The 21,887-nt window shown below is 41.3% G+C and overlaps 1 protein-coding gene across 1 annotated transcript in view; it reads left to right on the top strand.

Annotated features, from left to right (window-relative positions):
• Nucleotides 1–21,887, top strand: part of clec19a (C-type lectin domain containing 19A) — a 49,010-nt gene that overhangs the window by 12,876 nt on the left and 14,247 nt on the right. The window contains exons 2-4 of the mRNA XM_073060536.1: nucleotides 1,350–1,527; nucleotides 9,238–9,331; nucleotides 14,907–15,039. Coding sequence (XP_072916637.1) covers nucleotides 1,350–1,527; nucleotides 9,238–9,331; nucleotides 14,907–15,039 — 405 coding nt within the window. The remainder of the gene's footprint in view (nucleotides 1–1,349; nucleotides 1,528–9,237; nucleotides 9,332–14,906; nucleotides 15,040–21,887) is intronic.

Below are 21,887 nucleotides of genomic sequence, written 5' to 3'. Positions count from 1 at the left end.
CAAACTATGCAAATAAAAAAGTTAAAAATAATAAATAAGTAATACTGAGATCATGAGTTAGTTGAAAGTGAGTCCATAGGTTGTGGAATCAGTTCAGTGTTGAGGTGAGTGAAGTTTATTTGTTGTTTATTGAGAGACAATACAGAGGCCCCTCTGGCCCTTTGAGCCACGCTGGTCAGCAAACCCCCCCCCCACCCCCAATTTAATTCTAGCCTAATCATGGGAATTAACCTATCAACTGCTATGACTTTGGACTGTGGGAGGAAACCGGAGCACCAGGAGGAAACCCACATGGTTACGAGGAGAATGTGCAAACTCCTTACAGGCAATAGCGGGAATTGAACCCAATTCAATACTGTAAAAGCATTGTGCTACCATGGCGACCCAACTTCGCTTTTGTGCCACCCCATTCCACACTGGTTTGGGAGCCTAATGGTTGAGGTGTAGTAACTGTTCGTAGACGTGGTCTTGTGTGTGCCTCCCTCCTGATGGTAGCAGTCTTGCCTTTGAATTCCAGTAATATTCACCTGCTCTGTTCGAGCCCACTGAAAGTTCTGCCCTCTGCATCTACTCCCACAATGTTTCTCTTGCCTATCACATTTATTCTTTGAGCTACATTAACTACAAGCTTCTCAGTGCATCGCATTTAATTGAAGTTCCTAACTTCACAGTGAAACTCCCCTCTCCCGATGTCCTTTTCTGCAAACTTCAGCTGTCTCCCAGTTCTACCAATTATTCTGACACTGTGTGTGTGTGTGTGTTTGTCCTTCTTTCACACCACCATCAACACCTTGCCCCATCTTTGGTATCTTATTTTTGTTTACCTATTACAAAAACACCTTCTTCTATGGCATCTGTTTTCAGATGATTACTGCTCTCCGTCTTAAAGACAGTTTATAAAGCCAGTTGTATAGTCTCAAGGAATGTGGCTGATTTCTAAAGCTAAGAGAAAATGGGCAAAAATCTGTAAGTGCTGTGTTCTGTAGCATCCAGGCAGCCTTCTTAGAAGTTCAATCCTTGAAGATGACTTGCGCTATCCAGAAACATTAATCACTTCTGTTTGATGACATGTCCATCTAATGTAGAAAAGTCCAATGGCTAATGATAGGGGGGGCAATACAGGTTATCCATTATAACTGCTGGCTCAATCTGCTTGAATCCCACATGCCATTCCTTATGATTGAGGTTCAGGCAAGTTTTCAGTGCAATAATAGCTCCAATTATAACCAGTATTTTGTTATGGGTTATTTTGAAATGCATGCAGAGTATTGGAAAGGACTTGTCTTACAATAACATGGAATTGAATTATTTGGATTGAATTGCTGATTGTGACTTTTGTGTTATTACAGAATTGCCTCTTCGTCTCACAGGAGCCATTCCAGCCTATTCCTGCCCTCTCTTCTGGACAGAATTTAATGGATACTGTTTCCGCTTCTTTCCTGAGACCAAAAACTGGGCGGAAGCTGACCTGTATTGTGCTGAGTTTTCAAATGGACTTAGATCAGCAAAATTAGCATCTATTCATAGGTAAATCACACCTGTTTAGCTGGGGTATGTCAATAAGTATACACTTTTAAAATTGAAGTTCTTCGTCAAATGTTTATGACCAGGAACGTGATCTGTAATTCATCAGGAAACTTTATTTCCTGTATTGACTCCTGGGCAAAAACAAAGACATTAAATAATTTGTGGTGACATAAGCTTGTGAAGAATTAAGACTCAAATGTGCCTGGAGTTACTTAAACCTTCAACATGCAGGCTTCTTTTGAGCTGCTGAAAAGTATTTGATATCAAGTATATTTAATTTGGGTTGAAGAGTTTCCACGAAATTGAAGGTGACACGGATCATTGGAAATCGAATTCTCTTCATGAAAAGATGTTGTGTGCGAAAGTAAAGATGGTGAAAGGTGTCACAGCAAAGGTCACAGCTATTATTTCTCTTTATATTTGTGCTGAAATAAACATGTAGCACAAAAATGAAATATTGCTGATGTTTGAGACCTTACACTAAAGCATAAGTGTTTTATATTTAAACCTTAGAAGTTTGGTGCCAAAACTATGAAACAGAGAGAGTGAGCACAGGCCAATTTGTAAGTGTTGTGCACATTAACTTATAAGTGTCTCTCTCTCTGTGATTGTTACTACTTGATATCTTTCACATAGGCAGGTAGACATTTATTTTATTTAGAGATATAGCATGAAGAGCCCCTTCCAGCTCAACAAGCTGCATTGCCAGGCAACCCATATATTGAACCCTGTTCTAATCACTAGACAATTTCCAAAAACCAATTAATCAATAAACTGGTATGCCTTTGGAATATGGGAGGAAACGCACACACTCATGGAAAGGATGTACAAACTTCTTACAGAGGACACTGCAGCTGAATCCAAACTCGAACGCCCCAGGCTGTATGTGGTCAAGAGCAGAGCATTTTTACTGTTCTATCTGTATAGGATGCTTTCTATGGTGCATTGACCAAAGAGAGCATGCTAAGTCTCTTTGGCCTCCTGAGGAAGTAGAGGTACTGGGAGCTTTCTTGGCCACAGTGTCAACAACATGGTTGGACCAGAACACTTCACATTCAATACCACTAAACAGAAGCACGTGCACTACCCTCTTCCTGAAGTCGATGGCCAGCTATGTCTTTCTTAACCAACATTGAGGGAAACGTCATTGTCACGACATCACATCACTGAGCAATCTATCTCCTTCCTATATTCTGGACTCATCATTATCTGAGGTGTGGCCAACGACAGTGGTATCCTCTGCAAACTTGTAGATGGACTTGGAGCAGAATCGGGCCTTAAAGTTATGAGTGTATAGGGAGTAGAGTAGTGGGACACCACTGTTGAGGATGATCAAAGTGGAGATGTTGCTGCCTTTCCTCACTGATTGTGGTCTGTTGATCAGAAAATACTGGGTTCTGAAGTTTGCTCATGATACAAATTAAGCAGGATGAGTAGGGAGGTAAAGAGACTTCCAGAGTATATAGGCATACTGGCTGAGCGGACAACATCATGTGGAGATATGAAGTGATCTATTTTGATCAAGTACATATCCCGTTAAAACTAATCAGCTCCAGGTGGATGTGGAATGACTGAGTCCTTCAGGGGCAGCTGAGTGGCTAGTGGAAGGTGTATCTCTGTCATGACCCCTATGCTCAAAAGCAAAACAGGGAAGCGGAATATTTTATTTAATGCTGAGAGACGGGATAATGTTGGTGTTGCACATTCTCAGATTGATGCTTGTACTTTGCCAAGACTATGAACTCTGCAATTACTCTCCTAATCCTATCTACTTTATTTTCCCCTTTCAGAACAAGTTTTAAAATCTTGCCTCAGCCTTTGTTGATTTCCAATAAAATCTTTGTGGCTCACTGTCAGATCTTGTGTTTTGTTTTAAATGTGTCTATTCCTTTGTCTGTGACTATTGATGATCACAGATCTAACCTTCTGACCTAACCTGTCCTTCACTCTATAATTAACACCAACATTGATTCAGTGGAGTTTGTACCAATGGGTGACAGCAGCAGAGATTGAGAGTGATCTGTACCTTAAGTCAAGGTGTTCAAGAACACTTGCTCTCCATCTCAATATCCAACAAAGTGCTTCTCTGCCCCCTGCTGATCCATGATTTCTATTGATGCTAATTAGAAGGACTGTCTGGTTCAGTTATTTCTCTTTGCTTAAGACCATAAGGCAGAGTTGGGCTATTCATCTCATCGAGTCTGCTCTGCCATTCCATTATGGCTGGTATATTATCCTTCTCAACCTCATTCGCCTGCCCTCTCCCCAAAACCTTTGACACCCTGACTAACCAAGAACCTATCAAACTACGCTTTAGTATACCCATTGACTTGGCCTTCACAGCTGTCTGTGGCAACAAATTCCTCAGATTCCCCACCTTGTGGCTGGATTTCCATACAGCACTACATGAGTAGTGATGAATCACTTGTCATCTCTGTACACTACAGATTATGCATGATATCCAACTGCTTGTGATGATTCACTTTTAACTTCCTCTAGACTGCATTGCTTTGTCATTTGATTAAACAATTGCTCCTACTCTTCCGAGGCTTACTCAAGTGCCCATTGTAATGGCTTCACCAGGATGAATGGGGCTGTGTAGGTCTGCTGGCACCATAAAGTTCGTAGTTGGTTCACCCGTTGTGGGTGCTGTAAACTAGGGCTTTCACCACACATTAAGGATTTTGTCACATTCAGAGAGCACTTGGCAGTGCTGAAGTCTTTTTCGTATATCTTGGCATATGATCCGCTGTTGACAGCCAAGAGTCTGGCAACACTTGGTGTCAGTTTGCTTCATCGCAACATCCCACCTTCTGTCAGGCTTATCTGCTTTTAATGCCTGACAAAACACAGGGCCAGAATTCACTGCCAGTAGTGAGTTGCTGGTCCACCATTGACGACACTGTTTCCCATTCATAACTGTTTGGGTCTTGTGCCTTTGGCAGGTAGGGAATTGTGGAGGGAGAGGTTTGGCACTGGACAGGTCGTGCTATTAACACCTGAAGAAAAAACTTTCACTGGAGCCTAAGCTAATATAGCTGAATGTCAAATCTGCCAAAACTGACTATTTCTGAAATTTTCAAAAACTACTACAAATCAATGAAACAGCTGAAATGTGTTAAATAAGAATGGATGATTCTAGAACTATTCAACAGGTCAGGTAGCATATGTGGAGAGAGGAACGGAATTAACATATTAAGGTAATGGCATTCTGTCAGCTCTTGGATAGACATATTTTAACTTGGAGAAGAAGAGAGTTGTGTTGAGAACAAAAGGAATATTTGTGAAGGGGTGAAAACAAAAAAGAAAATGAGTGATACGGATTGACATCATCTGAGAGAGAGTCCTGATTGGTTATTAATGCTAATTAAACAATTTTAATCATAGTTCAGCAATACCACTCATTTCCTCCAAATCAGGGGTGCAGTGGAAATATCCAAGAGTCTAAATTGTGATCACCTTGTTGAACAAACGTTTCCCACCCCTTCAATTTCAGTATAGCGATTGACTGCATTGATGCAACTACTTGCTTGCCTACAGAACTTGGAAATTTCATCAGTCTTGCTGCCAACCTCCACTCGGCTCTTGTATTCCTATGGTCCATCTCAACCTCCTTTTTCATGATTCCCTAATCTCCATTTCAGAAGGTGGGTTAGCAGCCAATTACCATGACAGGCTGACAGACTCCCACAGTTACTTTGCAACACCTCCTCCACTCTGCTTCCTGTACGGACTCTATTCCATGCTCTCTGGCTCGGTTGCATCCATTCTGAAACTGTCATTTTCCCAGCAATACATGCCTTTTAAGACTGTTGCTGCTTCTCCACAGTGGTTGACATAGTTCCCAACTGCCTGTTCCGCTCCCCACCTTCTCGCCCCACTTCCCACTCACAACCAGCATCGTTCCTCACATCCTTGCCTTTCATCCCACCAGTCTCTACATTCAGTAAATCATCTTCCACAGTTGCCATTATCTGAATGAGATGGGACTACCAGACACATTTTCTCCTCCCCATGCCTTTCATTGCACCCATGGTGCTCTAGGTTAATCTTCCAACTCCCCTTCCTACGGAACCTTCCAACGCATTTGCAGGAAATGTGACTTTTGCTTCTTTTCATCATCCCGGAACCCACACAGTCAAGGCAGTGACGTGCATGTGTTACTTCTATTTAAGTGTGCTGTGTTCATTGCTCATGATGTGATCTTGTTTACAGTGGAGAAAACAAACACAGGCCGGGTAAACACTTTGCAGAAGCTCCTCTGTCCAGTTCACACAGCTGACCCTGAGCTTTCAGTTTCCTGCTTTTTTAAAAATTCTCCATCACATTCCTACTGTTGCGCCTCTGTCTTTCTTTCCTATACTGTTTTATATATTATATCATAAAGGTTGAGGGGACAGCACATTGTGTTCCGTGCACTACATACAAAATGCTGGATGAACTCAGCAAGTCAGGAGCATGGAGGGAAATGAACAGTCGATGTTTCAAGCTGAGACCCTTTGTAAGAGCTCTTTAGGCACATTGCAGACCTCAGGGCATAATATTGACTTCAGCAATTTCAGATAGCCTACCTTTCCTGTTTGTGTTATATCTAACCTGTTGTGATGCATGTTATTACTTTTCAATCCCTGGTCAAGGCTTATGTAATGTAGTTTTTCTCTCACTACTGATCCAGCCTAACCTGGTGGTTTTTTTCCCAGCATTTTCTCCTATTTTAGCTTCGCAACAACTGCTGCGCTTCGCAGTACAGGTTTCTTTTACATTGCATTCCCTCTATTTCCACCTCCCTCAGACTGATTAGTTGCCATCAGCAAGACTTTGCTCTGAAACACTATCATTCTGATGATCTCCACCTTTAATTTCAATGAGAACTTTTTAAAAACAAGGTGTTTACCTGCTGAGCATTTTATCCTTTGTTATGTTGTCAGAACTATAATTAATGTTGGGTATCTTAGCACCCTTTGTGTAAAAGTAATTTTAAATGGGGCTTAGTTGAATTCTGCATGAAATTAAGTATCAGGTTATGTGAGTACACATAATGTATTGAGCACATTTTATCATTTTGGCTGTTGGATTGCTTAATTTTGTTTATTTTCTTTTACTCAAGTCTGATATGCTTTACAAGCAATTTCAGCTATTTCTCGTGCATCCTTGTTGCCTGAGGATGAGAAATTTCACCGGACAATGCAGACAGTTTGTACTCTCCCACAAAGGTGTGTCCACTGGCTTGTGGTGGTGGCATCCGTCGGTCTCGAGAGACCATGGATCTGCGCCTGGAGTTTCCAGGGCGCAGGCCTGGGCAGGGTTTTATGGGAGACTGGCAGTTGCCCAAGCTGCAGGCCTTCCCCTCTCCACGCCACCGATGTTGGCCAAGGGAAGGGCACTAGGACCCATACAGCTGGCTTGTACAACTTAACTAATGTTATCGGACCAAGCCGTCCAATACTGCAGATGCCTTGTTTCTTCCAATTAATGACTTCAGTTTCTCTACAACAGACTGCCAGCAGCTATGTAACGTTTTCTGCTCAGACTTCACAACTTGTTATTTGAAATAGATTAAAACTCCCGGAGGATGCTGAAGTGAGAATGGGAAATGTGCTGCAGGGCATCTTAAATTGATTTACAGCAGGACACTGCTGGCATTGTTGTAATTAGACAGAAAACCACACACAGCCATCCATACTTCACCATCAGTGACATGCCCTCTTATTGCTACATTAAGGTAGCAATAAAGCAGGTACAGGAAAGATGCACTGTAATGTCTTGAGACCAGCTTCTACCCCTCTGCTATCAGATTCCTGAATGATCCATAAACCCATGAGCACTAACAGGCTGTTCCTCATCTGCTTCATTTGTATTCTATATTGTAACCTGTGTTTTTTAAGGTCTTGTGCTGTACTGCTAACACAAAAACAAATTTCATGGCAAATGGCAGTGATAATATATCTGATTCTGATGCACTGGACAGTTCTGGTCTCTGCAGTGTTAGGACTGAGGTTAAATCTGATGAGCTCATCTTGGATTCTTGGGGCTGGGATTCTGGTACATCTTGAATATTCCTTTTATTTAATATTTCTAGCAACCGCTCTTCTTCATTTCTCTGTCCAACGTTGTTTTCTGTCTTCCATTTTAGTTTATCCCTTTATGAATCAAAAATACTGTATATTCCTTTTTATTTCCGATTTCTAGCAACTGCTCTCTTCTTCATTTCTATGTCCAACATTGTCTTCTGTTTTAGCTTATCCCTGTGCGAATCAAAAATATTGTATTTTTTTCAATGTCAGATTGCAAGGCCTTGTAAATGAAAACAATACATGGGTCTAATCTGTTGATGCTATGGTTATTCAATTAACACAGTTTGGTAGGCAGTCGTCCATCCCAGGGGATCATGGGTTTGTGTCTGTGGTGGACTGTGTGCAGGCCTGGGCAGGAAGATTTGAAGAACCGGCTGTTGCCCATGCAGCGGGTTCCCCCTCTCCACGTCACTGATGTCGTCCAAGGGAGAAGCAAGCACTGACACGGCTTGGCACCAGTGTTGTCACAGAGGTTGCCAATGAAGATGTAAGTCACATCAAACTGCCTTAGGGACCCCAGCTCTGGATTTCTTCCTTGGGGATTACTCCTGAAGCCTTTCCCATGGGCAGCAGAGGTTTAAAATCAGAGTTTTCCTTCTCCTAGGCGGGCTGCCATCCAAGGCTAACAAGCCCCACCTGCCCGAAGCAACTGGTTTTGAGGTGCCAGTGGTCAACATTTGCCCCTTCTCTTTTCAGCAGAAACAGTTCCGCTGGGCCTAGTAGCTAAGCCACATATGAAGGCCAAGAGTTGGACTTGGTTGTCAGAGGCTGTTAGAGACGCACACCATTTGGAGCACTTTTTAGGTAGTGGGAACTTATCACCACTACCACCCTGGCTATGACAACCTTGGGATCCAATGTACGGTTTAGTACAGGAATTACAATTGTTTCCCACCTACTAAGTATCTTGCCTCACATTCCATTGAGAACAAGTCTAGGCAGTTCATGGGGAGGCACTTAGCTTTTCTTGCAGCAAGCAACGAAAGTTGTCAGCATCTTGTTGGTGGTAGATTATTGTGAAACCATATCAACTCTTTGACATCCCAGATAACCACCACAGACCTACAAATGCACCTATGTTAATTACAGTTCCAGCAAGATAATTTTCAGGATTGGGGCACAAAAGCAGGGCAGGTAATTGTTGAGTTTTTAAAAAGTTCTTTTTAAGAGCTGCGGTGGGGGTATTCACAGTCACTTTAAGGCCAACGATCACCGATTGGAATTCGATTCTCCACTGTTTGAAAGGAGTTTGTACATTCCCCTGGTGACCGAATGAGTTTTCTCTCTGTGCTCTGGTTTCCTCCCACATTCTAAAGATGTACAGTTTAGGGTTAGTAAGTCGTGGGCAAGCGCTGTTCATGGCGACACACATGGGCTGTGACCAGCGCAATCCATGGATGCAAAATGATGCCTTTCACTGTATGTTTTGATGTACATATGACAAATAAAGCCAATCTTTAAATCTTCTCTGCCTCCTTAATCAAATGGAATGCTGCTTGCTCAATCCTGCTCACCTAAAGATCCACTGTAGAAAAGGACCACAGCGAAGGAGGAAGATAATGATGAAAAGGAAACAAAAGCAATTACACGTACACTAACATTATTTTAACTTAACTGTTTGCCTTACTCTTACTAGCTGGGAAGAGAACGTGTTTGTTTATGACTTGGTTAACAGTCGAGTTCCTGGAATTCCTACTGATATTTGGATAGGACTCCATGACAGAAGAGCGGTAAGTCCATTTTGTAATATCATGTGGCAATTTCAAAAAAGTTGTTTAGGTGACCTTGCAACATTGTATCATGGAATATAAACTTTGCTAATTGACTCTCTAGGCCTCCTCATTATTCTTATTGACCCAAAAGTTACAATGGAGATGGTGTCAATAATGGTTTGTTTTTTGTATCTTAATTAATTTTGTGACAGGTCCTCCAATATTTGAGATTTTCCCTCTTGTAGAAACTTGTATTTTAAAGGAAGATGTCATTGGTAATTGGTGCTAAATGGATGTGAAAGTACTAGCTGCCATCTATACTCACCTTTTCCCATACAGTTTAATTGACTTCAAATTTCAAAGTAAATTCATTATCAAAGTACATATAGATCATTCATTTTCTTGTAAGCATAGAAATACAATAGAATCAATGAAATACGACACACAAAGACCGACAAACAACCAATGTGCAAATGAAGACAAACAGTGCAAACACAAAATAAAACTACCGTAATAATAAATAATAATGAGAATGTGATTGGTAGAGTCCTTGAAAGTGAGTCCATAGGTTGTGGAATTGGTTCAGTGTTGAGTTGACTGAAGCTGTCCATGCTGGTTCAGGAGCCGACAGGTTGAAGGGTGATAACTGTTCCTGAACCTGGCCGTGTGGGATCTAATGCTCCTGTACCTCTTTCCTAACAGCAGCAGTAAGAAGAAAGCATGGCCTGGATGGTGGGGGTCCTTATTGAAATCTGTTTTCCCTTGTAGACATGCTCAATGGGGCGGGCATTTCCTGTGATGGACTGGGCTGTACCTGTTAATTTTTTTTTAGGCTTTTCCTTGCTTGAGCGTTGGGGCTTCCACACCAGCCAGTGGTGCAAACAACCAGGATGCTCGCCACTTTGCATCTTTGGAAGTTTGTTAAAGTTTTGGATGACAGGCCAAAATTTGCGCAAGTTTCCACGAAAGTAGAGGTGCTGTGGTGCCTTCTTTGTAATGGCTCTTGTGTGCTGGTCCCAGGACAGATCACTGAAGTGAAAACACCAAGGAATTTAAACTTGCTGACCCTCTTCCTCCATTTCCCTATTGAGGACTGGCACATAGACCGCTGGTTTTCTCCTCTAGTCTATAATCAGCGCTTTGGTTTTGCTGATGTTGGGTAGGAGGTTTTTGTTGTGGCACCATTCAACTAGGTTTTCAGTCTCTCTTCTTTATGTGTATTTGTCATCACCCTGGGTTCGGCAAACATTTGCGGTGTTGTCGGCAAACGTAAATGTGGCATTGGAGCTATACTTGGCCTCACAGTCATAAGTATAATGCGAGTAGAGCAGGGGCTAAATTCAATGGAATTGCAAGAGCTGAGATGACCAGAAGATGATGATATTTTTCCTGTTTTGGACCAAAGGTGAATTGCTACTTTTTTGTTGGATAAGTAGCTCTGGTTTATTTGAAAAATGCACAATAGCCAAGAATGAAAGAGGGGGGGGGGGGGAAGACCCAAGAATAATCCATAACCAAGAAAGTAATAAGAGGCTTCAGAAGAAAACAATAAAGGTTTAAGTGATGATGGCTAGTTCTTCGCTTGTGAAGATCAGGAGGAAAGAAGAGTCCCCAGGAGCAATGGCACGATTGTTGGTGACTGTAGAGGCCAATTCTGGATCTGCCAACTCTCGGACATTTGGGACACAGGGAACAGCTGGAATGTGGGTGCTTGGGTAGTAGAATCCTTCCTGCGTCTTCTCTTCGGCAGTTGCTCTTCTAGATTCCTCAGAACTGTTGGCTGCTCCATGGATCAGTGGTCTCTGTCACAGGTTGACCTCTATTTGCCTGAGAGAGCTGCTGCTTAGGTTGTTCTTTGCACCTCTTGTGCAGGGTATCATGATTTCTCTTGCCCTTAAAGGTTTAAGTAACTGGTCATTTAACCACTTCAATGATTTTTTTCATCGATCCATGATGATACTTCAATTAATTTTCATTCCAAGTTCCTTAATAAAATAAATCTTACCATCTGGCTTGAAATTTTCAATTGAATCTGCACTGTCTTTTTGGGAAGAGCCCTCTGTTTCCACAGCACTTTGTATACAAAACTAATTCCTGATTTCATTCATGAATGGACCTGGCTCCAAGTTGAAGATCGTGCTCCTTTATTCTGAATTCGTCCATGTTCTACAAAGAAGTAATATTACAGTGATCCAGTTCACAACCAAAGTAGCATGCCTTGAAAACAAAACGCAGAGTGCATATTTATCAGAAAACTGCTGTTTCTAGGCCAGTGAATTCCATTATGTGGACAAATGTGTGTATCAATACGCTTAATACCACAGTTGGACAGGTGACCAGTTGATTGATTTGGTGGTGGAGGAATAGTATTGAATATTACATTAGCTTCCTTAGCAGTTGCCTGATTGATAGTGGCCCAGAAATTACTCCAAGCAATGTTGTGAGTCACCCTAGCACCATTTGTGAAACTCTCATATAGAGCAAGAACATTGAATGTGTGATTCACAGAGCAAGCAAATGGGTGTTACTGCAACAACAATAGGTGTGATCTTTTTCAGTCAACTCTTGAAGAGTAAACAACCATGAGAAGCAGCTTTCCAGCCAGGTGCTACCTAGTAGTGTACAGTCCTGTATTGGTACAGGAGCCTAAAGACCCACACTCAACAATTTACAAACAGGTTCTTCTTCTCCACCATCAAGTTTATGAAAGTGTTCATAGGTTCATGAACCAATCTCATTATTCCTTTTTTCCAGGACATCGAAGAGTACAGCACTAGATGAAACCTTTTGGCCCACAATGTTGTGATGAGCCAATCAAATTAATTGTTTGCTTGTTCATTTATTTATTGAGATACAGCGTGGAGTAGGCCCTTCTGGCCCTTTGAGCCATGCTGCCCAGCAATCCCCCCCCCCCCCCCCGATTCAATCCCGGCCTAATGATGGGACAATGTACAATGACCAATTAACCTACCAACCCTTGTGTCTTTAGACTGTGTGGGGAAACCGGAGGAAACCAAGATGGCCACAAGGAGAACGTACAAATTCCTTGCAGGCAGCAGCAGGACTAATCTCTTCTGACTACATAACATCCATACCCTTCCATTTTCCTTCCATTCATGCACCTATCTAAACATGTTTTAAACATCTCTAGTCATTCTGCCTCTACCACCAACACAGGCAGTACATTCCAGGCTCACTGCATGGGGGAAATAAATTTGTCCCTCGTATCTCTTTGAAGATTACCCCTCTCATCTTGAATACATATAATCTGGTATTAAACATTTCAACCTTTGTGGGGAGGGGGGAGAGATACTGTCTGCCTCTCATAACCTTATAAACATCTATCAGACATCCCCTCAGCCTCCGACGCTCCAGAGTAAACAACCCAAATTTGTGCAACCTTTTCATTATAGCACGCACTTTCTAACCCAGGCAGCATCCTGGTAAATCAGATCTACATCCTCTCCAAAGCCCTGACATTCTACCTAAAATGGGGCAATCAGAACTGTGTGCAATACTCCAGATGCGACTGAACTAGAGTTTTATAAAGCTGCAACGTAACTACCTGCCTTTTGAACTCAGTGCCTCGACAAATAAAGACAAGCATGTCATAATGTCTTTTTAACCGCTCAATCAACGGGTATAGCCACTTTCAGGGAGCTGTGAACTTAAACCTCAAGATCCCTCTGCTCATCAAAACTGTTAAAGATCTTGCTCTTAACAGTATACTGTCTCTTTGTGTTTGATCTACCAAGGTTCAGCACTTCACATTTGGTTGGGTTAAACTCCATCTGCCATTTCTCTGCCCATGTGTACAAATGATCTATATACCATTGTATTCTTTACCAGTTTTCTATGCTATCCACAACACCACCAATCTTCGTATCATCTGCAAACTTACTAACTCACCCATCTACATTTTCATCCAGGTCATTTATATACATCACAAACAGCAGAGGTCCCAGTACAGATCCCTGTGGAACATCACTAATCACAGACCTCCAGCTGGAATAAGCCCCTTCAACCTCCACCCTCTGCCTTCTCTGGGCAAGGCAGTTCTGAATCCAAACAGCTAATTCACCATGGATCCCATGCATCTTAATCTCTGGATAAGCATCCCATGAGGGACCTTTTCAAGCACCTTACTAAAATCCATACAGACAAATCCACAGCTCTACCTTCATCAGTTACTCTCATCACCTCATCAAGAAACACAATTGAGTTAGTATGACATAATTTATCCTGTACAAAGCCAAGCCAGCTCAACCTAATTAGACTGTGGGTTTTCCAAATGCTCATAAATCCTATCCCCAAGAATTCTCTCCAGTAACTTCCCTACTATTGATGTGAGGCTCACTCGTCTATAGTTTCCAGGGTTATCCCTGATTCGCCTCTTGAATAATGGAAAAATATTAACTAATTGCTAGTCCTCTGGGACCTCACCCATGGCTAAAAAGGACACAAAGATATGTTTCAAGGCCCCAGCCATCTGTTCTCTTGCCTTTCTCAATAACCTAGGGTATATCCCATCAGGTCCTGGGTACTTGTCACCTTAATGATCTTCAAGAGACCAAAGACTACCCCCTCCTTGGCCCTAACGTATCGATACACTCAGCACTGATCTCCTATCTTCCACATGCTTCTTGGTAAATACTTCTAGATGTTTGTACCTTGGTAAATTGTACTGTTTATTTTGTAATAATATCTTTGCACTGTACTACTGCTAAACAATAAATTTTACATCATACAAGTCAGTAAAACATGATTCTGGCAATAATGCATGATTTGAGAGAACATTCTCCGGGAGGTCAAAGACGGAATGATGAAGAACAGTGTCCACAGGATATCCTTGGTGCAAAAAGTCCTCCATGGCTGCAGACAGGGCTCCTGGTGAGTGGATGCCAGGAAGTCTATAAAATGTCTGCACTTAGAAAGATTTTGCCTGCTCCTGTGTATTGAGTGGAAAGTAAATGAAGTTGCTTTTCCTTGAGTATGGTGTTCAGGATCACCTGCAATGCAGCAGTGAACAGGAAAATGTGAAATGTGGCAAATCAACAGTAAAAGGTGGCCTAAGGCTCAGAAACTGGGTTTAACCTTGGCACTTTATCTACCCAGAGGAGCCCAGGTTCATGAGTGAGGGCATGCTTCAGGGTACAGTGGGTCACAAATCTCTGAGGAAAAATAATGCTGACTAATGTTGTCCTTTTAACTGCTCCCTTTTCAGAGAAAATGGGGTTTTAAAAATCTGATTAAATAGATTTATTTTTGGATCAGTGAGTGAACCTGCTCCATTGTGTGGGTTCTAAGGTAGCTACTGAGGCTAGTCTCTTCCTCAAAGGCTGATGGAAGCATAATCTTTCATTATTTTTAGAGACAAATAGATAAGAGGGAGATGAAGGATTACTGCACATGGATGTAGTTTCATTTAGATCAACCACATTCTTGTTAAATTGTAGGGATTAATATTTGGTTGCTGGCTTGATTTGGAAAGAAACCAAATAAGAATGTGAAATTTTTGGCCCATCTTTTGAAAGCAATAATTAATGATTAACATATTAATTTTTTAAAATCAAATTCTGTTTAAAATATTCAGGAAGGCAGTTTTGAGTGGACTGATGGGACAACATATGACTACAATTACTGGGATGGCAACCAGCCAGATGATGGGACCCAGCTGATACAGGAAGAGGAGGATTGTGTGCAAATATGGTTCCGGCAAAACAGTGGTATGATATTTCTAATATGTGCATTTCTGTGATATAATGTTTAGTGATGCATGCTTCTGCCATGAAAGAAATGATACAACATTCAGAATAGGACTTTTGTAATCTTGTATTACTGCATTTCCCTTTTTAAGAACATTGTATAAGTCTCCTTAGGTCCAGCATCTTGGGTGTTGGATCTGCGAATAAAATGGACCTGTTATTTACATCACTCTCAGCAGAGAATCTGTGCAATTAGTCATAAATGTGTAGACAAAAGCAGAGTTTATACCATTAATTGTAGGGGAAAAATAGGATGAGATTGATACTAATTTAGCTTGGCTTTAGAATTTAAGGATATAAGAACAATTCTTACAGAAAAAGGAAAATCAGGAGAATGTAGTACCCATGTAAAGAATACAAAATTCTGGGGTTCTGTTGTCCACATATTCAGTACATTAGAGGCTAATCTTTCATGCTTGGAAATAATTCAAAAGATATCAGTATTCTTTTTGATAACCTAAATGGTGTAAACATGTTATGTGCAATTTTTCTAGGTCACTTAAGATGTTTTCTACTATTAATATACTGCATTAACTGGTGAAAGGAGAAGGAATTAATTGTGATGAAGGTTTAAAATCAGAGAAATAGAAACTGTAATCCTTACAGTTTCAGTACATTAGTATTCCTACTTTGAGATAATAGAATTTGCAGATTACTCTTTATTAGAATGGACACAGAGATTGGATTGTTCAGACTTTATCCAGGTATCTCTTGCCCACAAAAGTACCACACAATCGGTCTACTCACCGGCTGCAGCAAATAATGGATTGTGTTAATGGAAGTACAATCACCCAGCACTTGCTAACCAATAGTTGTTCACCATTGCCTGACGAGAGCTTGGTTCAAAACTCATTATAAATCATCCTGTACGTCAACCTCTTCAACAGCTTCCTACTTCTCCATCATAAAGCAGAGGAGGGCTGATTATTCCACCATATTTAGGGCAATTTTCAATGCCCTTAATGTCGCAGACCATTCCTACAGGAAGAAAGATCTCAATGCATTTCTGGTACATGACCAATATTATTTGGAATACTGGTATTCCCTACAGATATCTCCTAGAGCGAGTTCAACTACCTAACTTTCATTGCCATCATCAAATCTCCCATTGATCATGGGTGTCACTATTGAATTAAAATTGGGGTTATTATTGGTGACGAGTATTGTGGAATTTGATGTCCAGAAACAATTGTAATGGAAACCATTCCACAAGTGAGGTGCAGCTCCCAACTTCTCTCAAACAACTCAATTCCATCCAGAATGGAACAACCTGCTTGATTGGCAATCTCATTGTTGTCAAGGTTGATCCTCTTTTCCTCCCCCCGACACTGTAGTGTGTACCGTGTGCAGATCAGACAGGCAGGGCAATACCATTGGGACCAGGACTGTTAATAATGAGAAATAGCTTCTTCTCCCAGGCCTTGAGACCATTGAACCACCTGTCACCACCCAGCTTTCATCACGTATGACACACCAATAACATTATACTGTCTACTTTTTAACTTGTTTTGTAAATGCAGCTTATTATTTGTTTAGACACTTGTGGAGATTTCTGATTCTGAGATGTTGCCTTGTGTGATGTGCAGCTTGATCCAGAGGAACGTTGTTTCATTTGGCAGAGTACATGTATACGACTGAGTGACAATTAACTTGATCTTGATGTATTGCAGCATCATGCAAATGCTCCTTGACAATACCTCCCAAAACTATAACCTCTGCTACTCAAAGGGTCAGATAGGAATGCCACTACCCCTAAATTAAGCTCCCAAATATACATTATCATAACAGGAAAAGATTTCACTGTTCCTACATTGCAAATGAGTGGGGGAAAAATTGGAATTCCCTCCTTTAAAAACACTGCTAGAATGTTTTTAAAGTTTCTATCCCATAGAATTGTTCTATAACCTTTGTTAACCCGTCTGAGAAAAATATCAGTAAACAACCAATTTGCTTGTTTACTATTAAATATCCAGAAATCTCTCTGAACTTCTGAAGTGCTCTCATCGGGCTCGTGTAGAAATGTTGCATGCAGGCTTCCCATTCGCAAAGTGCAGTCAGTGGCTACTTTATTAGGTAACTCCTGTGCCTAATAAAGTGGCCACAGAGTGTATGTTCACTATCATCTGTTGCTGTAGCCATCTGCTTCAAGGTTCAATGTGTTGTGTCTTCAGAGATGCTCTTCTACACACCACTGTTGTAACAGTTATTTGAGTTACTGTTGCTTTCTTGTCAGCTTGAACCAATCTGGCCATTCTCCTCTGACCTCTCTTGTCAACAAGACATTTTCACCCACAAAACTACCATTCACTGGATTTTTTTTTTTTTGCACCATTCTCTGTAAACTCCAGGGAATCCTGTGCATGAAAATCCCAGGAGATCAGCTGTCTGGGATACTCAAATCACCCCATAAGGCACCATGAATCATTCCATAGTCAAATTCTCTTGGATCACATTTCTTCCCCATTCCGATGTTTGGCCTGAACAACAAACGAATGTCTTCACCACGTCTGCATGCTTTTATGCATTGAGTTACTGCAACATGATTGGCTGATTTAATCTTTGTGTTGTCGAGCAGATGTACCCAATGAAGTGGCCATTGAGTTTAAGGTGGCTTTAAAGATCTTGGACAGTGTAGAGAAAAGTATGCATATCAGAAATTTGAACCAAATATGGTGATTAGATACATTACTAAAGCTCTCTCCACCGTTGAGCACACCGACACAGAGCAGAACCTCCACCACTCAGGTCATGCTGTCTTCTCACTGCACCCTCAGGAAGAAGGTACAGGAGCATCAGGACTCACACTGCCAGGTTCAGGGACAGTTATTACCCCTCAACCATCGCTCCTAAACCAGAGGGGATAATTTCACTCAACTCCATTTTCCCTTAACTGAACTGTTTCCACAACCTATGAGCTCACTTTCAAGGACTCTCCGTCTCAAGTTTTCTATCTATAAATCTATCTCTTTTTGTACTTGCACAGTCTGTAGTCTTTTGCGCACTGGTTGTCCACCCTGTTGTTGTGGTCTTTCATTAATTCTATTATGGTCGTTGGATTTATTGAGTATGCCCACAAGAAAATGAATCTCAGGATTGCATATATGACACGTATGTACTTTGAAAATAATTTTACTTTGGAGTGGTTCAGTATCCACGAGGGGTCAAGAGAATACTTAATGGGATGGAGTAGATAAACCTACAATACCTCCTCGTCCATAAGAGTGACAAGACAAAGAATATAGGATCATGTTTGTTAAGAGTTGCAGATCCAGACTGCTATATTGAGCTATGAAGAACAAAGCTTTAATCTAATTAAACCAGGGATAAAACATAAGGCTCTGATGGTTGACTCCTCGTCTTATCTTGGTCATGAGTAGTGCATTTGGGACTGGAAATTGTTTCGCGCCAAACTTGTGGTGTTAAAGCAGTGTTACATGCCATCAACACTGTTTGTGAAGCTCATATAAAGGGTGAGAATTTCATTTGCCAGTCTACAGGACAGCATTGTTGGGCTTCCCTGTTTTAACACCATGCTAAAAGGGATCATCTGTCTAGACAGTGCATTCTACATTAATGCCTCAAGATCCAACAGTCTTCATCACTGTGTTCTCCAGCAGATGCGATTCTTGTTGCCAGCTCAGAAATGAACATGCGTTAATATAATAAATGCCGTTTCAATTACAAGGGATTGTTGCTGTTGTGTAAATGTATGTCTCAGTGATGGATGGGAGAGAGCTCCTGAAAGACTAGTGGTGAGCTTATAGCCCATGTGGCTTGGCCTTGGTGAAGGGGAGATGATGGATGTCCTGTAGTGATGGTGGCTAGCATCAGAAGGACAGGGCGGAAGGTAGGGAGATCCTGAGATGCCAAGTCATCAAGATCCCCCACTCGGCCTCACCAGTGTAGTCCAAAGGAAAGCTTATGAAGCAATTTGTTAGGCTGCAGGAGCTGCCGGAGGGATATTCAATGACGTCCAGCCACCTTAAGGAGTTCACTCTGGATTTACTCCCGTAGCCTTCGTCCCTCCCAAGGCTGCCCACAAGGTAGTGAAACTATTTACCCGTAGCTGGGGAACTGATTCATGAGTAGCAGGGTGTGTCCACACACCAGTGGGCCTGATTGCTGCGTGTGCAGGGGCCAGACCTCCTCCCTGTCCTCTGTAGTTCAGCCTGAGTCTGAAAGGAGTTCAGTTTCTGTGCGTTGCCAGCGAGGAGGCTCTACGTGAGGCTTGCTGTTGGAGGGGCTATGCACTGGCAGGGAGAGACTTGCACACTTGGCTCTCCCTTTCGTGAGAATGCTAGCCAGCAGTAGAAGCTGAAAGTGAGAACGACAAGCACTACCCATAGACTACCACACTAGATACATCACAATAACCAATTAGACAACTGTGAGGGTGCAGCCAAACATTCGTGAAAGAAGATTGTAAAACAGATTGGGCGGCACGTCGCTGGTCTTTGTATTGCTGCTACTTCTCAGTACAGAGACCCAGGTTAAATCCTGACTTTGGTTGCTCTCTGTATGGAGTTAGCACCTTTGTTTTGTGACCTTGTGTGTTTCTTTCAGGTACTCCAATTTTCTCCCACGTTCCAATTGGCCACTGTCAGTCGTGTGTTGTGTAGGTGAGGAAATGGTGGGACTTCTGGCAAACCACAGAGCTCAAATGGATAAAATCTTTGCAGTTAAAATAATTGCTACAATCCTGTGTAAACATCTGTGGGTGAAAATATGGACTGGAATTTTTCACCTTCACTCCCTGACCTATAATTTTCCACATATTAAAATGAACGAATAAATTGACAACCCATAGACTTGACAGTGCAGAAGATAAAAATGTTAAAAAAGCTTTAGCATTCCAGTGTTATGTATTTAAAATCACAGTTAGATGCTCTCATGAATATAACTGGAATTCATAATGAAGATGAATGGTGCAGGAAATAGGAATAAATACAACTTGTGTCACTTCTCCAAAAAAAAAGATATTGCTTGGAGTCATTGCTAAAATGGGATTGAGGGTACAAATACTTTAAAGAACCCTTTGAATAATGTTTCTCGTGAACAATGAAATGGCAGCAAGTGTTTTGATTTAGAGGACAATTGAAGATTGCCTGATATATCCAAAATTTAAGCTCCTGTGTCAACAGACTGAATACAACAGTTACACAGCTCATTACATGCAAGGCATGAGTGAATTGAAGAAGAGTTTTCATGTACTTATAAATATCTCTTTGCTCATTTCACAGATGGGTCAAGCAGATCACGCACCACTAGAGGAACATCATTATCATTCACACTTCTATCTAGAACTGGAGCTTAATGCAGCATTTAGAGATTTATTAACTATGCCAGAAGGAAGGAGTGAGATGATTTTAATTCACCCTGATGAGAAGGATGAAACAAAATTGATATTGGTCTTTTGGTATTGTTCCTTGGTAGGAATGAGAAGGGAAATAGACACTGAAGAGGACAAGAGAGTTCATGTGGTAGTGCTCTTGTGAGCTGAATCATGTGGTTCAGAGTTGCCATTACAGGATTTTAGCTCTCTTGCATTGTAGACGAGGCTCCTCATTGAACACATGAGCTATGGGAGGAAAGATTTTCCACATTAGGAGATAATTGTTTAATAAGCAACAAGCTACTAAAGGATATTATCACCAGCTGTGATGGTAGTTTCTGACAAATGTAGAGTCTGCCCAAAAAATGTTTGGAGATTTCTCTCAGGGGGATCTTGGGAGTGCAGAAGAACTCTCTTCCATCCTCCAGCAGTAAGTGAGCATGCTAGAAGATGGTCCCCAGGTGGAGCACATATACAAAGAGTCAGTGATATCTGCGATTCAGATCATCAACTTTGAGACAGCAGTACCTTGTATGAGTGATTTCTAGCAATTGGAGAAAGCAGGGGCACACTAGAAGCTAAATCCCTTAGTTGTAAAACCTGGCAGGCATAAATATACATTTTTATCATCAAGCTGGAGGCCACTTCAAATTGCTAAAAGAATAGTGGGTGCATCATCTAGATTATGACTATTGGCATCATGGCACTGACATTCCAGTCTGTTGTGAAATCTTGTTTAATGGTGATTATAGAGTGAAGATTCTGCTGTGATGTAATGCAGTAAAAACATTCAGATCAATGGCCATCAAATGAAGAAAATATTGAATAAGATGCACTGGTAATTATGCCAGATTCTGATTGTTCATTCCACCTAGTTGGAATCTACAGAAGAGCATGAGTTATAGACAAGGTTAAAGTTTGATTAGAAGTTTAGTTTGATTTAAAAATAGATGTACTCAGATTCTGTTTTTTTTATATATAGAATAACATTCAGAGATAAGATGCATCCAAAATGCTTCCATTTTCAGTCACCTCTTTGAAAAGAAAGTCACAGGAAGGAAAACATAAGAGAAAAAAAAACCACTTGTTGCTTTAAGTAATATTATTAATCTAGTTGCCTCAATCATTGGATGCACCTTTTCCATTCATTCCAACTTTTTGCTGTCTATATATAGCTCCATTGTAAGGCAACTTCTGGTGTTGCTCCTCTGGTATGATCTGGGTACAAGGGTATCTGGTAACATCTCGTATATTGTTACATTGTTAGATATTATAAGGTAGACATTGGCTCTCTAGTTTTTGTTCCCATTGCTTTAATTGCTTCTATTGTCTTTTCCTGATTCACCCCTGTATAAACTCCTCTGCTGTTACCCACACCATTGTTACCCCAACACCTTGCCATTCTATTGCATCTGGATGTCTTGTTTCATTCTATTCTCCATAAGCTTTGGGTTGTTAAACATCCTACCCTTGTCTT

This window comes from Hemitrygon akajei, chromosome 11, assembly GCF_048418815.1.
Source record: "Hemitrygon akajei chromosome 11, sHemAka1.3, whole genome shotgun sequence".
In the NCBI taxonomy this organism is placed as follows: domain Eukaryota; kingdom Metazoa; phylum Chordata; class Chondrichthyes; order Myliobatiformes; family Dasyatidae; genus Hemitrygon; species Hemitrygon akajei.
Note: the sequence above shows the minus strand (reverse complement) of the source record. Positions and strands in the feature narration are given on the sequence as shown.